The 21,162-nt window shown below is 39.3% G+C and overlaps 2 protein-coding genes across 2 annotated transcripts; both read right to left on the reverse strand.

Moving 5' to 3' along the window:
- Nucleotides 1-681: 681 nt before the first annotated feature.
- Nucleotides 682-1,428, reverse strand: LOC108077653 (uncharacterized). The gene is made up of 2 exons (XM_017171069.3): nt 1,279-1,428; nt 682-1,212 (listed from the first exon to the last, which is right to left on the reverse strand). The coding sequence occupies exons 1-2, from the start codon at nt 1,285-1,287 to the stop codon at nt 997-999; spliced, it is 225 nt and encodes a 74-aa protein (XP_017026558.1). The 5' UTR covers nt 1,288-1,428; the 3' UTR covers nt 682-996.
- Nucleotides 1,429-3,587: 2,159 nt separating this feature from the next.
- Nucleotides 3,588-4,050, reverse strand: LOC108077652 (BG642167). Its single transcript, XM_017171067.2, has 2 exons — nt 3,894-4,050; nt 3,588-3,839 (listed from the first exon to the last, which is right to left on the reverse strand). The coding sequence occupies exons 1-2, from the start codon at nt 3,961-3,963 to the stop codon at nt 3,622-3,624; spliced, it is 288 nt and encodes a 95-aa protein (XP_017026556.1). The 5' UTR covers nt 3,964-4,050; the 3' UTR covers nt 3,588-3,621.
- Nucleotides 4,051-21,162: the final 17,112 nt, after the last annotated feature.

Below are 21,162 nucleotides of genomic sequence, written 5' to 3' on the forward strand. Positions count from 1 at the left end.
GCGAAGGCAGACAGACTCTGCGAGAACGAACCGGGAATGAACGGTCTCCGGATCCGGATCGGTCACAAGTGCAGCTACGGAAATGAATTATAGCCAACGGTGGCAATCAGTTGTGGCCCACAATGAGGCTGGGGCATTTGTGAGAAATGAATGCCGCCGGAGTTCGCTTTGTCTTCCGCTTTCAATCTCCTCCAATGCAGCTGTCGCTTTTCATTAATGGCCAACAGAAGAAAGGAGGAAGGGAGTGTGCAGTCCGAGTGCGAGTCCGAGTCCGAGTCCTTGTTTATGTACATCATACGGCCTCACACCTCCTTGGGCATTGTGCTGGCCTGCATATGGGCCATGTACCGCTCTCTCCCGAGCCTTCGACTGGGCAAACAACGTACTTAAGCCAGATGGCAAAGAAAGAAGTGTAGAACAAACCCGGCTCCTTCGACCCTTATCGTTTTTTCTGTTTGTTTCTATTTCACTTTGATGGCACGGGCATGAAGTGGTGTTTGAAGCCGGGTAAGGTGCTGAGGAGAGTGGGTTCCAAGGTAACTTACCTGGCGGGTTGATACGCCTGAAGTGGAAAGGCAAATATTCAAGTCAATAGCAGAAAGTTGGCCCCAGGCAAGGCGAGAACAACAAGTAAGATGTCTCGACTTTAAAGCTATAAAGCTGAAAAGGATTGTTTAAGAATGTTTTTCAAGCATTTTAGAAATTTATTCATGGACTATAAAAGATTTTTTAAATTGCGAATGAATATAAGTTTAGCTAAAGCAATTTTTCACTCTAAAAAGGTGCTTAATTTCGCGAGACAGCGGTTTTCGTTTGCTTGCAAGTTGTGTATAATTATAATTTAGACACGTAATATGTTTGGTCTCTCATTTCACAAAAATTTTCAACACTTTCATACGGAGACGGCCCTTTTTACCCTCAGAAAAATGCAGGACATGGCCTACACGATTCTCGATAGTTTCAGTTACTTTTCAACTCCAGGCTCTCATTAATTTATCACGAAAAGTAGCTATTCCGCATATTGGCCGTCGAAGGAGTGCGTGGTGGCAGGATGCGGGGAAATTGCGGACTGGGGTAACGCTGCTGGATATGTCCAGGGATGAGCTTGTCCCTCGGATGCTCCGCCAGTGTGCTCTGTATCGAGGTTCTTGGCCTTGGAGTTCTATAGAATTCTGTGGCCCTACGCCGCGGATACATCTCACAGGTGTTGATCTGCAGGAGATCATGGAATATCTTTGATTAAAAGGAACATTGCACCATATCAACCCGTATACTTACCACTGGCATATTGAAACCAATTCTTCCGTATGTTCGTAAAATTTTAAACCTATAAATTTTTTATCTGTTCTAAAAATTTTGAATTTTTATAAAAAAAATTTTCAGAAATTTTGATTTGATTCCTAAGAAAGACCAGAATAAACTATAACGATTTCCATACTATTCCATCTACAGTTGACAGTTTGTTTTCATGGCTAACTTTGATATTTTTATAAATTATATTTAATGAAAAGTGTTTTTCCTAGACATAATCCCCTACATGCATGCTTAGAAGAATCCCAGTAGTTGGTAAATATTCCCATTTTCCCCATATGTTGCTCGGGCTCTTATTATGCTGAGGGCATCGGCAGCATTGCAACTAATCCCGAAACTTAAAATCCAATCTGGAATATAAGTTTGTTTGACTTTCGTTTGGAGCCGCCTTCGCCTTGTACTATTTCCCCCCCTTATCCCCCAAGATCCTACTCTGTTTGTTTTTGTGGCGCAAATTGCATTCTGTGGGTGTCAACAAACGCAGCTCTCTGGCTCGCCTTCGTCTTCGTTTTGGCCAGGACAGCATGAAACATGATTAAATTACTCATATGCCTCGTGTGTGCGCTTGGACAACAAGTTCCATGGCGTTATTGTTATTGTAGTTGTTGCTACTGCCGTTGTTCTGGCTCTCATTTAGTTAATTAAGTTTTACAACAGCATGCCACATGGCCTCTTCCACTCCGCCCCTTTAATTAGTTTTTAATTATTTCAGAGTTTTTCGTTGAACGCTTTCCAAAAATTTCCGGTGGCCTTTTGGGCCAACAACCGGGCGGGTCTTTGGTTGGACTTTGGATCCTAGTTTGCTTTGAGTTTGAGTTTTAGTTAATTTTATTTGTATTTTGCAAGTATTTGCCCACGCCCCCTACACAACACAAAAAAGGGGTCGGCGAAAAACTAGGGCCTTTGTTCATTTAGCACATTATTTCTACACGCTTTGTTTTTACTGCAGTTGGTTTGTTTGTTTGCCAGCCCGCTCGTTTGTTCTGGGGCCCCGGCTAAAGTTTTATGCAAGCCCATTAGCCTAATAGCCCAAACAGCAGTCGCCGTCAACCTTGGTTTATTTAGTGAAATTAACTTTTCTTGCAAAATTAATATGGCAAGAAACTAACGAGGATTTCATGGAGCCTAACTAGCTAACTACTAAAAAATGTGCCAGCGGTTGTTCGGGGAATTATGAAGTAAAAGAAAGAAAAATACATGTATAATAAATTTTTAGTAGAACTTAATCCATATTCATAAATAAAGGTATTTATATAATTCTAGAAATTGATTTTTGAAATATTTATATAAGCAAATATATTTTTATTAACTTCGCTGACGAATATACTATAATAACACACATGTTAGGCACTCTAAAATATATAGAAATTCAAAGCAGAATTTTTGAATATAAAAATATTGATACATTTTAAAATATTCTGCAATATATATAATATTTATGCAGAAAATTTGAATAGAAAAATATCATCCCATTCAAATGTGACTTTGTATAGAATTTTAAAGAGAAAGCCAAAGAAATCTATTTGTTTTGTTTGTACTTTTTTCCCTAAGAAATTTTCACAAATTAAATTTAATGACAAACACTCTACAATTGTTTTTATAAAGAAAAACTAATTAAATTTAATGCCTCCAATTAACCCGTTGCCTTAAATAAAGTCATCTATATGAAAACGTATCATATTACTCCTATATATGCACATGCCTTCAGCCTTTTTATAGTTTTGGTCGTCAGCATAACACTGATTGAAATGGCCCAGCCAGCCGGCAAACATTTCACTTTATCAACTTGTGCATATTTAAGCCACGTTTGTATTCCGGCTTCTGTGTCTGTACAAATTGGCCTCAAACGAAACACAGATGCGGGTGAGTGAGAGGGCCTAGAACAAATATTTACACGGCTCAGTGTACGGCATTTGCCATCAACTACCGTAAAACAATAAAATTCGCAATAAACCAAATGGAAAGCGGCAACTGCCGGCTCATGTGAAATGCATGCAAAGCAACAACACAAACAAAAGCCACAATCCAGCATCGCAAATTCAACAACAAAGCCAAACGAATCGTTTTTCATAACTTAAATTGCAAAGTGCAGTGCAGCAGCCAGAGTACAAAAAGGAGAAAAGTGCCGAAGAAATAAAAGAGTGCGACTGCCTGGAACATTCACAGAACACAGAGCCGTGTAAACAAAGCCGCAAAAACAATGGCCAAGAAACGGAAAGGGAAGAAAAACATGACTCCTGATATGTCCTACAGGCGAAGAATATAAAACAATGCAGTTTGATTTGTCTCTGATATGCCTTATCTTCTTTATTAACCGTTCATATTCGTATACCACTTAAAAATCATCCAAACAAAGTTGATTACAGTCTGAATGATGTCAAAGAAAGAAGAGCCTGCCACTTTCGTATTCTCTTCGCCTTCCTCCTGGCTGTCCTCTACAACATTCTGAGTGGGACGACGACTGCAAGTGCCTTCACTGGCTTCCATACCCTCTTTCCATAGATCGGAATTATAGGCTCCACATTCTTCTGTTGGTTAATAAATTATTAAGCTCTTAATATGTTGTAAATATATTTACCTACCCTCTGCCTGGGTTATAACCAAAGAGCCAAAGGCCAAGAGTGCCACAAAAGTCAGCGAAATGAACGTCATGACTGTCTACTATATACTGAGAAAAGTGACTGTTTTTTCTATATATTCATGGCCTAATGCCATTCGTCTCGCTGGCAACTGGAACCGATTGTGACATTTCCTGGACTTTGGCTTCAAGTAAAGTTTTTCGCTCCAACTTTCCGTAAACTGCATAATCTTGTTAGTCTTCCGCTTGGCAACACGCTCTTTCTCTCTATATCTATTTTTAGAGCTGCTCATCTTGATGCTGATTTATCTGTAATCCAACTTGCGCTTCAGCCACTTAAGGCCGCAATCTGCCTTTTGCCACTGCCACTTGGCAACTTCCCTGACCCTTTTAGGGTTACAGGTGGCTTTGTAGCAAAGTTCGTTCAATAAAGTTCGCCCTCGGCTTGTTTCTGGCGCTTTGATCATCACATCACATGCGTCTAAAGTGGCTTTGCCTTGCTGCCAACACTTTTAAAGCCCCCCTTTTTCTCAGCATTTTCAGACTTTAGCGGCTTTGCCCCGGCGAACTCTTTGAAGTGAGCTTTTATTTGGACGACCTCTGGGGAGGAGGAGGTGCGGGAGTACCAACTGTATCAGCTGTTTATATTCAGGTCCTTTAATTTATTGCCTGTCAGGCTGCTGGTCAGTTCGGTTGATAAACGGCCTAAGCCGTTGGCCAGGATTTCTGCCTTTAATTTGGCTGCCATTTCTCGAGTCGATTATTTTGCCTTCGGGGAAGGGTGCACAGTAAAAAAAAAAATATTGAATAAAATATATAGAAATAAATAGAACTAGGATTAGAGGAGCCATTAAAATTAATTAATAGGGATTTAAGTTATAAGATTTTTCAATGATGATAACAAAATTAGTATTCATCTTTCGGTTAATCGCTTTAATTGCGATATTTTTGTCTATTTATTTTTCCTCTCTATAACTATCCCTAGTGTTTTTCTTTTCCCAAGTGTATCGTATGAAAATTTGCTTGTCGCAGCAGAAATTAAAGCCATGAAGGTTCTTTTCCAAGAGTAGGAAGTTGTTAGTTGCTAGCAACATGAGAAATAGCAGCAGCAGCAGCAGGAGTAGTCGCAGCAGCAGCAGCATCCAACTTGTAGGACACTTGCTGTTGTCGAGTGCTCGACGCCGTGTGCAATTATCGCCCGAAAAAAATACTACAGGCCAAGGGGGCTCCCTACTGGTCACAGGTAAGCAGAAAATGGCAACGAGAAAATATACAAAAAATAAAACTAGTAGCTACGAATTCACCCAACATTATGTGCTCAAAATGTAAATGTCATTTGTGTGCCGGGCAACTACTACAAGTGTTGCAACATTTGAGAAATGTGTTTTGCCGGTGTTGCCAGTGTCGCCAGTGAAGTGGCACCAGGACACATTCAGGACACGGTCCGCAGTCCCACTTGCCCCACACTCCATGAATAAATGTTAAAACACAATCGAGAGCCGTAAATTCTGAGCAGTCATCAGATGAAATAGGTGTAAGCCAAGGCAAGAGAGAGAGAGAGAAGGCCAGGAATAAAGAGGCGAACACACAAAGGAGAAGAAAGGAAACGAGCAAATTTTATCCGGACTCCGGAGGGAACAATGGGACCCGGGAGGAGCCTGGCTGAGACAATGCAAAAGAGAAAACTCTAATTGGTATAATAAAATGTCATAAAAGGAAAGAGCAATGCAGCAGACGAGAGGCAGTCGCTGGAACCGATAATTCGCCAGGGACAATGGAAATAACTCCATTGATGATGTCCCCTGACAGACCGATTCCGATTGATTGCAGCAACTACATATATATATTGTTGATTGGAACCGATTAGATAGCTCGACACAACTGAGGTAATTTTGCCGCCCATTGAGACAAAGAGATTTCAATCAATTAAAGATAATTTCACAACAGCTCAATTGTCTTCAACAACTTCACTTGACGGGACACACAAGAAATACGAGAAATGGTTGTTAGAGCAAAGTGCTACAGCAATTATTGTACCCTGTAATTGGAAGAGTATTTATATAATATTACTAAAGGTTAAAGGTCTTTCAAATAATTAAATCATTTTATTGCAAGATTTTCTAAGCATTTAATTTATTAAAAATTTAGTTTAGGTAAACTTTTCATGGGAAAGTAACATATATACTCCACCAAAAGAGACTGAGGAGATTTCTCTAAACTGACAGCAGCCACTAAAACGCTAAGCCACGCCCCCACCACCGCCCATATATCAACTGTCGATGGCTATAAAGCTTCGCATCTTCGCATCTGCTGGTGCTCTCTCCACTCCACTAAATTCCATTCCTTGCCATTCCTCCAGCGCGCGAGTGTACAATCAACAAAATTAGTTTCATTTGGGCAAATGGCATGGCTTGGCCAAGAAGAGGAGCAGCTCCTCGACCCACATAACAGACTCACTCGGCTTAGATAAAAATTTCGGAGGGGTCACACGAGGCGACGGTGAGAAATTGCAGAGCTGCTATATAGTATATACACACATATATATATATATATCCCTGCTTTTGATGGCTCACCTTCGCTTTTGATCTTCCCCAACTGCTGATAAATGATAAGACGCCAAGATGCTGAAAGCTGAAAGAAAAAATTCAGCAAAGTGCAGAAAATTGCGCCGCAGGTGTGCGGCTCCGTCCCATCAGTTTCATCGGTTAACTTCAAGGAGGCCGGCCGCAAAGTAAATAATTAAAAAGTGCTCAGAAAACTGGGCCAAAAAAAAAAAAGAAGGAAAATGTAATTCAAAAGAAAACCTCCATGGACATTGGAAACCGGCCAGAAGTAAGCCAATGCCAATTAGCGAGTAACGAAAAAAAAGGAAAACAAATAAAAAGGTTGGGGTAAACTTCACAACCTGTATGCACAGTCTGGTATTCTGGAAGGTTGGGGGAACTGTCTGTCAACCTGCTCTGGCCATAAATAATGGCCAGCTGCTGGCTGTTGCCGGCAATTTATAAATCTGTTTATTGTAACATCCTGCGAGTTGCGCCTGTAATTTATGTTTCTGGCATCTAGTTAAGCCTTTGCAAAATCGGCTAATGAGCGTCCGATTGCAGCTTGTCGGAGTGAAAGAAGCATTGGGAAGGCAACAAAATCAGTTTATATGCAAAAGAGATTTTCCATAAATAACGTATACGCTGCGTTGCCCCTCTGTGTCTTTCTCTCTCTCATTGATGGTGGCTTAAACTCATGGTTTGCCGCGGGGCTGTGTTTACACAAAGTTTTCTGTTGGCTACGTTTTTGGTCAACTGACTGTCAATATTTTATTGGCATTTCGCTTTTTATATTGCATTCCCCTCATGCATATATACATATATGTATGTACAAGGTAAGAGGATGCAAATACATGAAAAGCCCACAAAAGAGAATATTCACAATGCTAACGATATGCGCAATTTAATGTATATATTGTGAAAAATATATGAATAAAATTGGGGAAAGAACCTTTCTTGTTTTAAGCTAGCTTAGTTTGTATACCCTTGCAATAAGCGATTGATTTGTATATATATTTTTAAATATGTAGTCCATTTCATGTAAAAATAAACTCTGTAATTAGTAAAAGTATTGTGGTAAAAAAGGAGGAGCCAATATCTATAAAATGAATAAAGGATACTCTCAATTTTGTCCGTTTAAGCTTTCCGTCTCCTTTCGTTCTCTTTTTATGTTTGCTCTCTAATTGTATATTTTTTACGTATTTAAATTAAATTAAATATATCTCCTCCCCACACCCATTTAACCCTATTCTTTTCGAACAGTTTTTTATTTGAAATCCTTACCATTTCTTGTCCTTTCCTCTTGGTCTGGCATTATCTTCTACCCCGTTTTCTACGTTCGGCAAGTGCATTGCCTAGGTCCTTCGTCCTTGCTTTCCATCAACACTCTCATCATTTCCTTTGTTTTGTTTTTTTTTTTTCCTTTTTATTCAGACATGTCATTCAGTAGGGTTCTTCTTCTTTATCACCCACCCAGCCACTCCCCCTTTAGTCGTACATTTTTTACGTCCTTTCATTGTCTTTTTTGAATGGTTAACAGGAGGAGGAAACAAAAAAATAAGAAATAAAAAGAACTGGAGCACTGTTATATGATGGTACCCCGGTTGCAGCTTCTGCTTTACATTGGCATACATATTTGCATTTTTTTGACTGCTTTACAACCCCTTAACCTCCCTACTCGATTCCATTACTGGCGTATATACATATATAGTTTCTTTTTTTTTGCAGATCCTGCTGCTTGTTTTAATTTCGTTTGCCAGCATTTTGTTCCTCTTTTAGTCCTTTTTTTGTTGGTTTTTCGGGTACGGGCGGATCCTTGATGACAGCTATGCGAAATTGCAACTCGAATTCTGCAACTCCTCCCATCGAAGTTGCATTTCAATTGAATTGTCAGCGTTTTGCTGTGAAAAATGTGTCATGAAATGGAGCCTCGTTAGGGTGGCCTTTTTTTTGGGTTTTTTGCGGATTTTCTTTTTTTTTATGTACATAAAAATAGCAAGTCCCTGGTTAATTATTCGAATTGAACTCATATAAATGTTATTGCCACTAATAATAGGATTAGTGGAGGGTTTTATTGATATTATATTTTTAATATAATTATATATATTTTTAATATAATTTTTAAATAAAAAAAACATTGTTTTTCAAATTAAATCGAATGCTACTACATTATTTTTTATCTTGAGATATTTTTAAACAAATCAGTTAATAAAGAAGCTTTACTAAAGTCCAAAATAATTCCCCCTAAAACACTTGTTTACTCTTACATTTTTTGCAGTTCTGTATTGTTTTTTCCAATATTTTATTTACTTGTTTTTTGCCATTGCCCCGCAGACACACTCAATGCTCAATTAATTTATAATTTAAATGCACATTGTGTGGCTTAATTATGCTCGTTATGGAGTCATCGCTGCCATTGTTCGCCGGCTGTCATGAAAGTTGGTTGAATTGGTGTTACACCAGAAATAATTAATGTTTTCATTGCCGACACAACGAAGAAGGGGGGAGGACGGGAGGCGAGGGCTTATCTATGGCCCTGCATTGGGCTGTCAGTTATTGGCCAAGTTTTTTGAGGGAGGCGAAAACTTTCAAGCAATTGAACACCGAACAAACTTTCACACAAATCCCAAGTGCAGCTGTCAAATCTTCACCGAAAAATCGACAGCAAAATTTCTATCTCACAGAGAGAGAGAGAGGGTATGAGAGAAAGCATAGAAAAAATAGCAACTAAAGTGTCAAGTTGAAATAAACTTTAAGACTGACTTGACATATTGCCAGTGGCTCGCTACCAGTTCACAACATAATTTTCCATTAGTTGGATAACTAGCAGAGGACATGGAAGTCCGGCTAAGCCAAACTGACATTTGGTGGTTTTACTAGCGCTCTGGCTGTCTGCCTGCCCGGCACATAAATAAGTTAATAAGTGCCAGCTGAAATATGGTCAGGACTCGCTACCAGGTGCCTTTTTCCAGTCAAGATTCAGACCACAGTCTCTAATCAGAGTGGTAGGAGAGAGAGCAAGATAGACCGCAGAGAAAGTGAGACATTTTTGGCAAATTGTAATTTCCACCAGCTCTCACCTGGCCAGTCAATTTCAGGTTTCTGAATTATGGATTAAATTGCATTCTGTAGATTGATTGAGGCAGTCACAGGATCGTGACTAGGCCTGGCTTCAATTTTGAAATATATTTAGAGAGTCTATAAGAGACACCTGTATTTATAAAGAATTAAATTCAAGAGATATAATTTCACTTAATTTAAAGCCCTTAAAGTATTTCGGTTAATTAAAGGCTCAAAACTAGCTCACGAGAAAGTTAAATAAATTGTCAAGCAATCAATCACTTTTACCCAGTGACAAGGACATCTTAAAGGCAAACTTTAAATGTCATCCCAATGGAAATGATCTGGAAATTTCAAACAATTGTCAGATGTAAAACAGTTATTCATGCACCGGAGCGGACATGCACAAAAGCCTTCCAACGCCCACACACACGCATAAATCACGCCGGTATTTGTGCATTTCCGGTCAGCGCACGGATGTTCCGGTGATCAATTTTCAAATGCGCTGTGTCAGTTGAGCTCGGCTCGCATCCAGGCTTGGTGTCTGTTTCGTACCGGGGATGCAAAACCCGACAGCCTGGACAGCCTGGCAACTGCTCAACCTGTCGGTTGCTCCTCTCCTCATCCACTTGGCTAGGTTTTTGCGGTGCTGTCCGCCTCGAAAGTTGTGCACTTGCTGAAAATACTCAAATACTCGCACAAATTGAAATACAAATTCACTGTTTTTGCATATTCGCCAGACAGGACGTTTGGATCCTAACTAACCTGCCCCTCCAGGTTTTTTTTTCTGCCTTGCATGTTTCACGTGGCTTTTATTTGTGAATTTTAAGCACAGTTTTTGTTTTTTCCCCCGCCCCTATGTGCATTTTTTTTTTATTTGGCTTGCAATTTGTGTGCTCTTGTGGATTACTTCCCTTTTTTTTCTATCTCTGCTCCAGCTTTACCTCCTTTTCAATTCTCTGACTGTGCAATTTGTAGCCGGGAGTTTTTTGTCTATCTTCGATTTTTGGGGGTAGCCGCAGACATTAGCTTTAAAAATTTATGGCAATCATTGTTGCGGAAATTATAAGCAAATAAATGCAAATTACAAGAGCGAAATTCAGCTTTTGCCATTATTGAGCTAATGAATTATGCAGGGGGTTTCACCATTAAAACGGCATCAGTATCGCTTACTTTTAGATATAAGTCACTGGAAAAAATGAGTTTGATAATAAAGTCCTATCTAGGAACTTATGAATTCAGAATTTCACATTTCTCTAGAGTTTTAATATTAATTTAAGCCGCAACAAAATACTAAGAAAAGTCTGGCTTATTAATTAAAATAAAATATAAATGAAGCCTGTTATTCCTTGAAATCTTAACAAAGCCTCAACAAAATCTATATATATTTTCTTGGTAATTAAGCTTTCATTCAACGTTTGACAGTCTCCTGTACTTGCGATTATTCTCGGAAATTTTCCAGGAAACTTTTCCCTCAGTGCCACGCAATTTCTGACAATTTCCGTTCGCAGCTGTCGGAAAGTTTGCCGAACTAATTGCGAGGCCCCCGCCCATCGGTCGATTCTCGATGCTTGCCTTGTCTAATAATGAAATTAATTAACGGTTAATCAAATTGGCAACTAGAAGGAGTTGGCCAACACAGCCAGGCAGGCACTCGCAAAAGCTTCTGCCGCCATCGTTGGCAAATTGTTTAGCTCAACTTAATTAGCCTCATTTGGGCCATTAGCTATTTTTAGTTGCTTTTAAAATGTTTGCCAACATCTTAGGCCCGGATAGGCCCCGTTGGGAATGTGTGTCAGCCAGCAGTGTTGTTCCATTCGAAATGTAATTTTTGGGCCAGCAATTTAGTTAAAGTTGCGCCCTCTTTAGTTGCCCCCCCTTAGCCATTTTCCGTGATCACCTGCCGGTGCTGTCATTGTGCCAAATGAACCTTTTGTTTGTAGTTGCAACAGGAACATTCCAGCGCGCATGCAGGGAGTTGCTGGCAAGTTGCAACAATTTGCCTGACAATTGTTTAATTATGCAGGACAAACATTAAGCAAAGTGCTGGTGGAGCCCAAAAAACGAGAATGCCGAGAACGGCGGACTATGCAAGACTGCAAGTGAACTTTGCATACTTTCCCAAGGCATTTGCCAACAAAGAGAAAAGGTAAATAACACTTTTGGCTGGCCTCCGGCGAGACACAAGAGCAGACGACGAGGCATTCATCATCCCTCCCTCAGCCTGGCCGAAAAAGGAGAACTTTCCACTAAGGAACTTGCTCAGATTTATTTCAATGCTGCTTCGCAGGCCCCAAGGCAACGACAGCAGCAAAGACTTTGAGCCAGGACACCAAGAAACCGAGTGGAAAAGGCTGCGAAGGCAGCGGTCGTTGGTGGGTCTGTGTTTTGTAGAAAACTATGTCAGTCAGCTGCGCTCGGTTTTTTCCCTCTTTTCCTCGTCCACTTGCCAAGTCTGCCGTTCATTCGGGCTAAGCGCAAAGAAAAACACATAATAAGTAAAGTGTTTGGGGGAAGGAAGCGGAAATTTATGTTATTTCACCAAGTGGTTGCGAAAAATGAGGCGAAAATATAAGTAAAATATAAAGTCTTCAAGTTAAAATGAGAAATTTAAAATATTTACTGAAGCGCTGGAGAAGAGTATAATTTATATACAAGAAATTTATTAAAAATCTTTATAAATGAGTAAAATAAATATGTTAAAAATCTCTTAAAATATATAGGAAAATTTACAATATTTATAATATCTTAATAAGCAATCGAATAAGATTCTAAGCTCACCCTTATCCCAAGCTTCAATGATAGATAAGTGCCCCTTGCCAGGTCCATCATAGAAGTAAAGAAGAATTTCTTGGCAGTGAAACCAAGTTGTTTATGGAGCTGGAAATTGACTTAAAGTTGCATTCACTGTTTGCTGCTGGGAGCACTAACCGTATCTGGCAAACATTTCATCTGCAACAGGAGCCGAGGCGGGAGATTATGGAGGAGCACTATGTACTTGGGGATGTGAAGGCGCGAAACGGCGCTCGCTTGGCTTTCGTTGAACTCATTTGCATGCAACATGACAACAAAATCGAGTCGCTATGTCTGCTGCTTATAAATTATGCCCTTTGCTGTCGCTATCACTGTCACTGCCACTCACTCCCACGGGCTTGATATTTTGTGCAGCCTTCAAATTAAATCCCACTTTGAAAAAAAATTTGCATCTGCAGTTAAAATACCTAATTTTTAAATTTGTCACTTTTTTTTAGGGATTTTTTTAGACAGCAGACAAAGGAATTGACTTTTAATTAGGCAACTGTCAACAGTTTTCGGGGCAACTGCCTCTCAAAACTCCCCGCCTGGAAAACTTCTATCAAAATCTCATTAGCACAACGCGTGGCGCGGGACCACAAAATGGCTTCTGTGAGTTTTCCGGTCTGCGTGTGTATGGGTGTGCTGTAACGGCTCTCGGCTTCCTGTGGTTTCCGTTTCGCTGTGTGTATTTATTTAGCCCAAAAATTTCAAACAGCAGAGAGAGAGAGAGCGAGAAAGAGAGCCTGCCGAAAATTGGTTGAAAAAAGTTTTTATAATTAGTTCGTTCCCCGTCCTGTTATTGTTTAACCTTTGCGCCCTTCTCTGGCCTCCAAAAAGAATACAAAAAAACTCTCTCTTGCCTGTAATTTCGCATCTAATTGTTGAACAAATTTCGACCAGGTGCCAGTTACCATATTGCATTACTCATTCGCCCTGTTCGCTCTATCGAGTTTGCAAGTGAATATTTCCATGCTTTTGCCTACTGGCTAGCTGTGTATTTTGTGTATTCTGTAGGTTTCCGGTATCAGACTGCAGCTTTTGCTTGGCCGTTATTGAAAACCTGTAATCATGCCAGGGCTATTACGAAGTCTTACTGATGGGGAAAAGTCAAAAACTAACAATGCTTGTGGAGAACATATGCCATCTTCTTAAATTTCAAGAACACTGAGGTTTATTTGAATTTTGCAAGACAATTGTTAATAAAAATCTTTAAAGGTTTAATTCAAATAAATTTCTATAAAATTTAAAACCTCTTTAGTTTTTATTTCCTTTTCCCTCATATAAAAAATCTTGTATAAAACTTATATTTAATAACAGATATATTTGTTTAAATAGATTCAATAAATGTTACCGTGCAGTCCAACTTTTAGTTATCGTTGTTGTTTCTTCTGACACACCAAATAAAAAATATAAAAAACATGGCTAACTTTTTGATATTATGCGCAGCGAAATTAAAAATTAAATTTGCTATTCCTCGTGCTGATGTGGATCTCTTTTGGGGCACGTCGGCTGCGGTTATGGGGGCCGAAAACAAAGAAGAAACACCTAACTGTGGCAGTAACAACAATCAGAGTTTAGGGAGCACCAAGGGTCGGAGGTCTGCGGTAGCCTGGGCTGGTGGAGGTCGCATCCCCTTGGGCGATGCGGCAGTGGAGAACAGCGCAATTTGCGAACCACAAAATGTCTAAGGTAATCACTAGCCGCAAATGGTTGTTGCTACTTTTCCTCCTCAAAACTCCCTACCGTTGTTGTATTATTATTGTGCATTATACGGAAATTGACAATGAAATTTTCTTCTTTTTTCTTCTTGTGAAAATAGCAAGAGGAAAACGGGCAAAAGGCAAAAGAAAATTCGACTTCGAATGCCACTTGAGAATTTAATAAAAGAACCAAAAAAAAAGAGAGGCAAAGGCCAAAAACAGGCTATGGAGCGAGAGGAGATACAGTCGACGGGGGCAAACTTGGAATTGTTGTGCACAAGTGCCGGTTAAATATTTTAGGCAAATGCCCCAACCCCCTGAGCCCCGGAACGGCTCCTTTCCGGGAACAATCTGACGAGTTGCCAGGGCAAAATAAATCAGCTGGGGCGTAGGCACTTGAGTTGATTTATGGCAATGACTGGAGGAGGCAGTGGCATCATCATGGCGTAGAATCATCAGGTAGGGATGTTCCACTTTTCCAAATTGCCCCGGGCCCAGCTCTGGAGCATCTCCAGGCATTGACAATAGCACCATGCACTGGAAAAAATCGGTAGAGACTAAGAGCTGCTTGCCTTTTAACCTATATATTTTGCAAAGAATCTATTTTTTAAATATAAAAATAGGTTAATCGAAAAGTGTGTTTAAAATATACATAAATAATTATTAAAATATATAAAAATATATAAAATATCTTTACAATTTTTTTTTTCAAGTGTTCTTAAGGCAGAGAGAACCATTTCAACATGGTTTGAAGTTTGAGTCTCCACCGGAAAAATTAAGCTCAAAGAATTTCGAACCTTAGATGATGGGAACTCCCCAACTCAACTGCAGTTCATCAGTTAGACAGTCAGTCAGTCAGTCAGTCAGTGAGTCATTCAGTCAGCCAGTTTGTCAGTCAGACAATCAGAGTTCTTGTCCTGTTTGCCACTTGAAGCCTAAAATTGTCTTTGATATTTGGTAGATATTTCTGCAGTGGCTTCGTTTTGCACTCTTAGGATTCTGCTACCTTTCGGCGTCTTAGCTCGGCCTGTCCGCATTTTAATTACAGAGCCATTAAAAAAAATACAACAAAACAAAATTAATTCTTAAGAGAGGCGGAAAAAGGTGGCACAGGTAAGCTTAGCAGCTGTCGGCACGTGGACAAACTTGAGCCAAAGTGGAATCGAAGATTATTGGGGGAAACAACGAAGTATTTATACACTTTAAAGAGGATAATAACATGAAAATTAATAGAGGCAATATATAGAATCATATAGACAATATATGGAAATATATAGAAATATATTTAAACGAAGTAAAATGTTAAGAAAATTAATACTATTCGAAGTTAAGTTAAAAATAATAATCTATCCAAAGAGACGGAAACTATGGGTTAGATGAGTATTTTTCGAGGTATATACTATATTTATTATTAGATTTATTTATTAAATTAACAACATTTTATACAAAAATCTAATACAACCATCGAGCAAGAGCATCGAATGTATTTATGGCCGCAATTAAACTTGAATGTCTTTCGTTGGCCGCCAGAAAGTAGGCAGCACATTTTAATGAGCCATGCGCGCCCCCAAAGACACAGGTAAATATAATTAAAACGGTGAGTTGTGGGACCCAGGCAATCGAGAAATTGTACCAGCTCGCCACTAAAACGTTTATGAGATGGAAAAATGCTAAACAGACCGGCTGCCCAGGCTGCCACGGGATCATTCCGGTGTTAATAGCCACGTGGAAATAGGCGAGAAACCCCCAAACCCCTTTTCCACTGTCAGCGATGAGCGGAAAAACGGGTAAAAAATTTCATTAGACTAATGTGTTGCATGTCACATCAATGTCAGGCAAATGTGCAGCGTTTGTGCAAACTGTATGTGGCAAATGCGAAAATCCCAAACAAGCTGCATGCAGATGGCCAGGACACAAGCCAGGATCTAGACCGGGGCGAGTGTCGTCTGTTTCACTAGCTGTTCCTGCCTGTCGCTCAGGATCCTCTCACAGCTTGTTGTCACTGCGACAAAAACAACAGAAGTCCTCCTCTAGCCCCACCTGCGGCTCCACAGCTCGCACCCACTTTCTTTCCGTGGATTCCTCTCCTCTTTCTTTGCAACTATACATCTTCGTCATTTCATTGCAGTTGTCAGGCCAACACAATGCAATGCAAAATGCCACAACCTCCCACCTCTGACAGGGTGATGCATCGTTGTGCTACATTTTGATACCCTGCAGTTGTGTGAGGGTTAAGGGATAGATGACAGTTAGTTAGGCTAAGAATTTTTGCTTACTTTTCAAGAATTACTTTGTAACATATCATTTTTGTTGGAGAAAAAGTAAATCATTTAAGGGAGCCTATTAAAGTTCAAATTATCACAATTTAATATTTAAAACTAAATGAAAAAAAATTAAAAAAATATGTATGCATGTCTTGTAGTCGTGTTTAAGCTTTTCAACTTTATTCATTTGTCTTTGAGACACGAATGAAAAATTAAAACACTTGCAGTTGCACAGCTGAGACATAATTATATTCGATTTGTATCCATGTTCTTGTTAAGCTGGATTTCCATGTATTTTACTAGTTCAATGTGAATAAAAATCCCAAACAATGTGGTTTTCTTTTTTAAATGATGAAATTAAATCTTTAAATATAACTGTGGCTGTATTAATAACAAAATTAAAACACAATAAATTTTAAAGTGCTTTTAGAACTAAACTTCAGAAACAAATTGTTCGTTTGATTGAAAGCACTTGAAAACTAATAAAAGAAACATAATTTTTTCTACTTCTTGCTGCCCTTAAAATCAAAACATGAGCTCCATACTTTTAGTTAGAAACTCTTCGTTTCTTCATTTTGATCAATTTATTGCTGGCACGTTTCCGCGCTAACTGACTCAAAACAATTTGGGAGCACACGTGTCCTGGCTGCCATGGCAAAACTAAAACCAAAACCAATTGAGAGTCCTGGGAAACCGAGAAGCTGACCGCAACTAAAACAAGGGCGCCTACCTAGGGCAAAATTGCAGGTGCTGGACCCATTTTAGTTTTTCCAGGGATTCAAGAGAAAAACTGATTGATTTCATTTGTAAAAATTTTATTAAATATAGTACAGATATATGTTTATTTTTCTCTAGGTTTTATGTTTGGATTCCTTTAAATTATTTAGAAATTAAATAGAAAATTATATTAAAAAGATTTTAAAGAGTTGTTCTTCAACAAAAACTACTTATAACTAGTATATATCATATAAAAAAACTCTTCTTGAAAGTCGTAAACATATTTGTTTTCTGTGTATTGAGGTCCTGTTGCCTTTATGGAGCCACGTGCTCGTTTTCCTGGCAGGAGGCAGTGCTCACTGACCAGGAAATTCATGGCCACTTAAATGCTGTAAAATAGACCAAGCTGCCGGCACTAAAAACCAAAAGTTGCTCGCTCTACCAAAACTTTAGTTTAGCTTTCACAAAAATAGACCCGCACACCTTGGTTGCTTTTATGGCTCATCATATTTTTTTTTTTGCTTTGCTGCTCAATTCCCCCATATATATATTTTTCTTTTTTTTTGCAGTTCGGGTCAGTCATAAAAAAGTTAAAGTTGAACTTTTTTCTAGCTGAACGGGTAGCCGGTGGTAAATCAGTTTTTATTGTGCATAAATTCAAAATGTTCAATTAAAAGCTGAAGAAAGAAGCTAAAGTTTCTGGGAGCCTTTTCCCCCCCCCCCCCGTATATCCTGACAGGCAGCTTGATATCAGCTCACCTTTTCCGGGCCAACTTTGTACGGCTTTTGGGTAAAAACAACATTAAACTGAAGGACTAAAAATATATAGCAAGCTGGAAAACATTGATCGAGTTACTGTTCAACCATTTAGTTATGCAAACAATTCGGAATAAAGTGATGAAATTGGGTGGAAATTGAAATTGGGAACATATGCCGCTGGCGCACATGTCGAATACGCAATATTCAATGCACGCGCAATTGTCCCAGCAATTATTTATACATTTGTTGCGCATTAAAGCGTAATTATTGTCAATAATTAACACAATGGCACAACAATGAATTCAGCTTGGCATTACAATTTCCTGCTGTTGTTATTTTTTTATGTGCAAGTAAATTTTTATATATATTTGCATAATCAGCTGCAATCGCATAATGTTTTTTATTACATTCATTATTAATGCTGCACAGGCAGCAATGTTCGAAATCCTACGCTGGCACTTACTTTTGTTTATTCTCATTCATTAAATATGTTAAGCTTAAAAATGGCTATCATTTGGTTGATTAACAAAAGGCCAGCTCAATCTGTGAATTATATTTTATTTAAAGTAAAAAAAATAAACAATTGGAAATGAATACATTAAAATAATAATTACATAAACCTAATGAATTCGCACTTAATGTAAAGTAATCATAAGGGAGCTCATCCGTACACAAATCAGTTTCAATTGTCTGTAGGAATTTGTTAACTATAAAATAAGCTGAGAGTGATAGGTTTATTATGGTAAGTTGAGGTTTAATTATTCAAAAATTATTTGAAGTCAGCTAGCAAAATGTATTTTAATATCTGAGAGCTTGAGAGAACTTGAAGGTGAAGATATCTAATTAGAAAATATGTCAAAAAGTTGTTTTTCAATTACAAAGTTTTCCTCCTTAATTTTTTTTAGACATTTTCGAGTTGAAACCAACAAACTTCAAGCCGACTATCTGTCAACGAGTCAAACGCATGGCCCCCGAGGACGATGAAAATCAATTTGCAATGCCGCCCACCGGGAAAAGAAGCCGAGAGCGAAAAAATGAAAATATCCAGAGACACATGCCGAGGCGCGCACAGCTTTTGCATCTGAATTTGAATCTGATTCAGGGTTCTGCCGCTGAATCTGAATGTGAATCGGATGGAATCAAGGAGCAGGAATCAGCGAGCAGAAGGAATGCCAAGCAATGCAAATAGCTCTAAATGCATTTGACGACGCTGTGATTTGATTTCGATATCCACCCGCTCGCACGGATTCTCTCTCTCTCTCTGTGTGTGTGTTGACTTTCAATTTCTGTTCGCGGGCGTAAGTTTTTCGTCGGCAGCAACCTGATTATAATTCGTTCGAGTGCAGCAGCAAAAATGCCATTGGAAAAAGTTGGAAAAGTCGTGGCTGCTGCCTGTGCCAGCTTTCCCTTCCGTTTAATCATTTTCCGCACTGTTGTTATGCCGTTGGGCTGATTGCCGTCGTTCACTTAGCTGATTGCAGTAGCTATCAAAAATTCGCAGTGACAACGTGTCGTATGCGTGATATTATGCTAGGTCGTGCTCATTCGCACTTGTGTCGCTGGTATCTTCATTCATATTGTCTGCTACGCTGAAAAAAATATAAGTAACCTTTAAATAATATTTTAAAATGTATTTAGAACTTGAAATATAATAAACAAAGAGTATAAAAATAATAAAAAATTAAATTTTGGTTTGATCAAGTCAAGTTTACTTAAAAAAATTATGTTCCTTCTTAGAATACACAATTTGCAGCCTAGTTTTTTTTTCCAGTGCCCCAGGTGAGAAAGAAAAGATGGCAAAGGAAACTGGGGGAAAAAACTTTGTTAATTTTCGAGCTGCTCACGCAATAAAGCAAACGCAGGCAGCGCATCACGTGCGCATTTAAGTTGCAAGTTACAACGGCAACGTGCCGCATCCAAAGATACACAGATACACCCGGGCACACAGGCACCTAGGAACTCGCACACACACTGGCATAAAGACAGGACTAGTTAGCTCATGTCAGTGTAAATTTTACACACAGAGGCAAAACCTGATGCCGCATACAAAGCCCGAGCGCACTTCCCTTCTTCTGCCTTCTGCGGTTTATTTTCACGCGCGTGTGCAATAAAAAGATATACCCAGGCGGCATAACGGAAGTCGAGGCAAGTTTTTGGCATCTACGGCGGAAGCAAGTCAGTGGACCTTTGAGGGGATAGAGGAGAGCAGGGGCACACCTCGCTGGCTGCGCTGCATAATCAGGCAAAGGCGACGGCGACAACGACAACATTTATCAAATGAAATGCACGTGCCTAGCGTTTGCCTAGCACGCTTCCGTGTGCCGCCATTTTCCCCGGGAAAGGGTACAGACTTCCTGCTCCCCATCCTTGTATTCCTCCACCTCTTTCATTTGCGAGGTGCCATAGCTTTAGGGCGAGGTGGCGCAAGAGGGTTGCTTTAGAAGTTTTTTAGATTCAGGAGGGGCGGTTGGTCTGGGTTCTCTTTTAATGAAAATTCTGTTAAATACTTTATAAAATCATTATTTTAGTTATTTAATAAATCAATTTTAAGTTAAAGCCAAGGTACTTAAAATTAAATTTATTTTAAATTGTAATAATTATTGCTTATTTATGAGTCTTCTAATTTTAAACTCAATTATTTTCAAACACCCCTCGAATCCTATACCTTCCTGTTATATATGCACCTATCTTTGGCATTAAGTCAGCTGCCGGTTGCAGTGCCTCTTCGTAATTATAATGAGCAAAGTTTCTGGCATGAGATTCTTTTTCAATGAATTAACACAGCGCTGCGATTTGCGAGTGGGCTCTCAAAATGGGTTATGGATACGTAAATGGATTGCAGTTGAACTAACTCTGGATGATTGCACATATACTGGCAACACTTTTAAAAAACAAGAGGTACACCAAAACAAAAAGTTTATATATAGAAAATAAGAGAATTATAATGATTTAAATAACAAATAAAAATAAAATACTATCTTGAGATTGATTTTCCAAGAAAACTCAATCGTTGCTGGAAAATTCCCTCCTCCCTTTCCCAGTACCATAATATTTAGATAAATTCCCTCCATTTCTTTGGGTGTACCCCATTTCTATGCTGATGGCGCCCTTCCTTCTAGCATCCAGCATCCGCCCTGCAGAAATTGCATTCTGCTGTCGTAGAAGTTTCCGCACCTTGCAACCAAGTGGCAGCCACTGTTGCTCCGGCTTCTCCTTCAGCTGCTTAAGTGCCATGCATTGAGATTGAGTTGTTTTCCTTGTTGCCACAGCCCGCCGTTGCGCGTCCTGCGAGGAGCATTCCACTCGAGAAAATCGATGATGTCTTGGGTGCCTTTGTTTTTGCAGCCGCACTCCGAGTTGAAAATGTTTTGATAAACTAGCGCTCTGGCTATGCAAAGATGGAGGGGGAATACAAACAGAAGAAAGAAACCCCG

The sequence above is a fragment of the Drosophila kikkawai genome, chromosome 3R, assembly GCF_030179895.1.
Source record: "Drosophila kikkawai strain 14028-0561.14 chromosome 3R, DkikHiC1v2, whole genome shotgun sequence".
NCBI lineage: Eukaryota > Metazoa > Arthropoda > Insecta > Diptera > Drosophilidae > Drosophila > Drosophila kikkawai.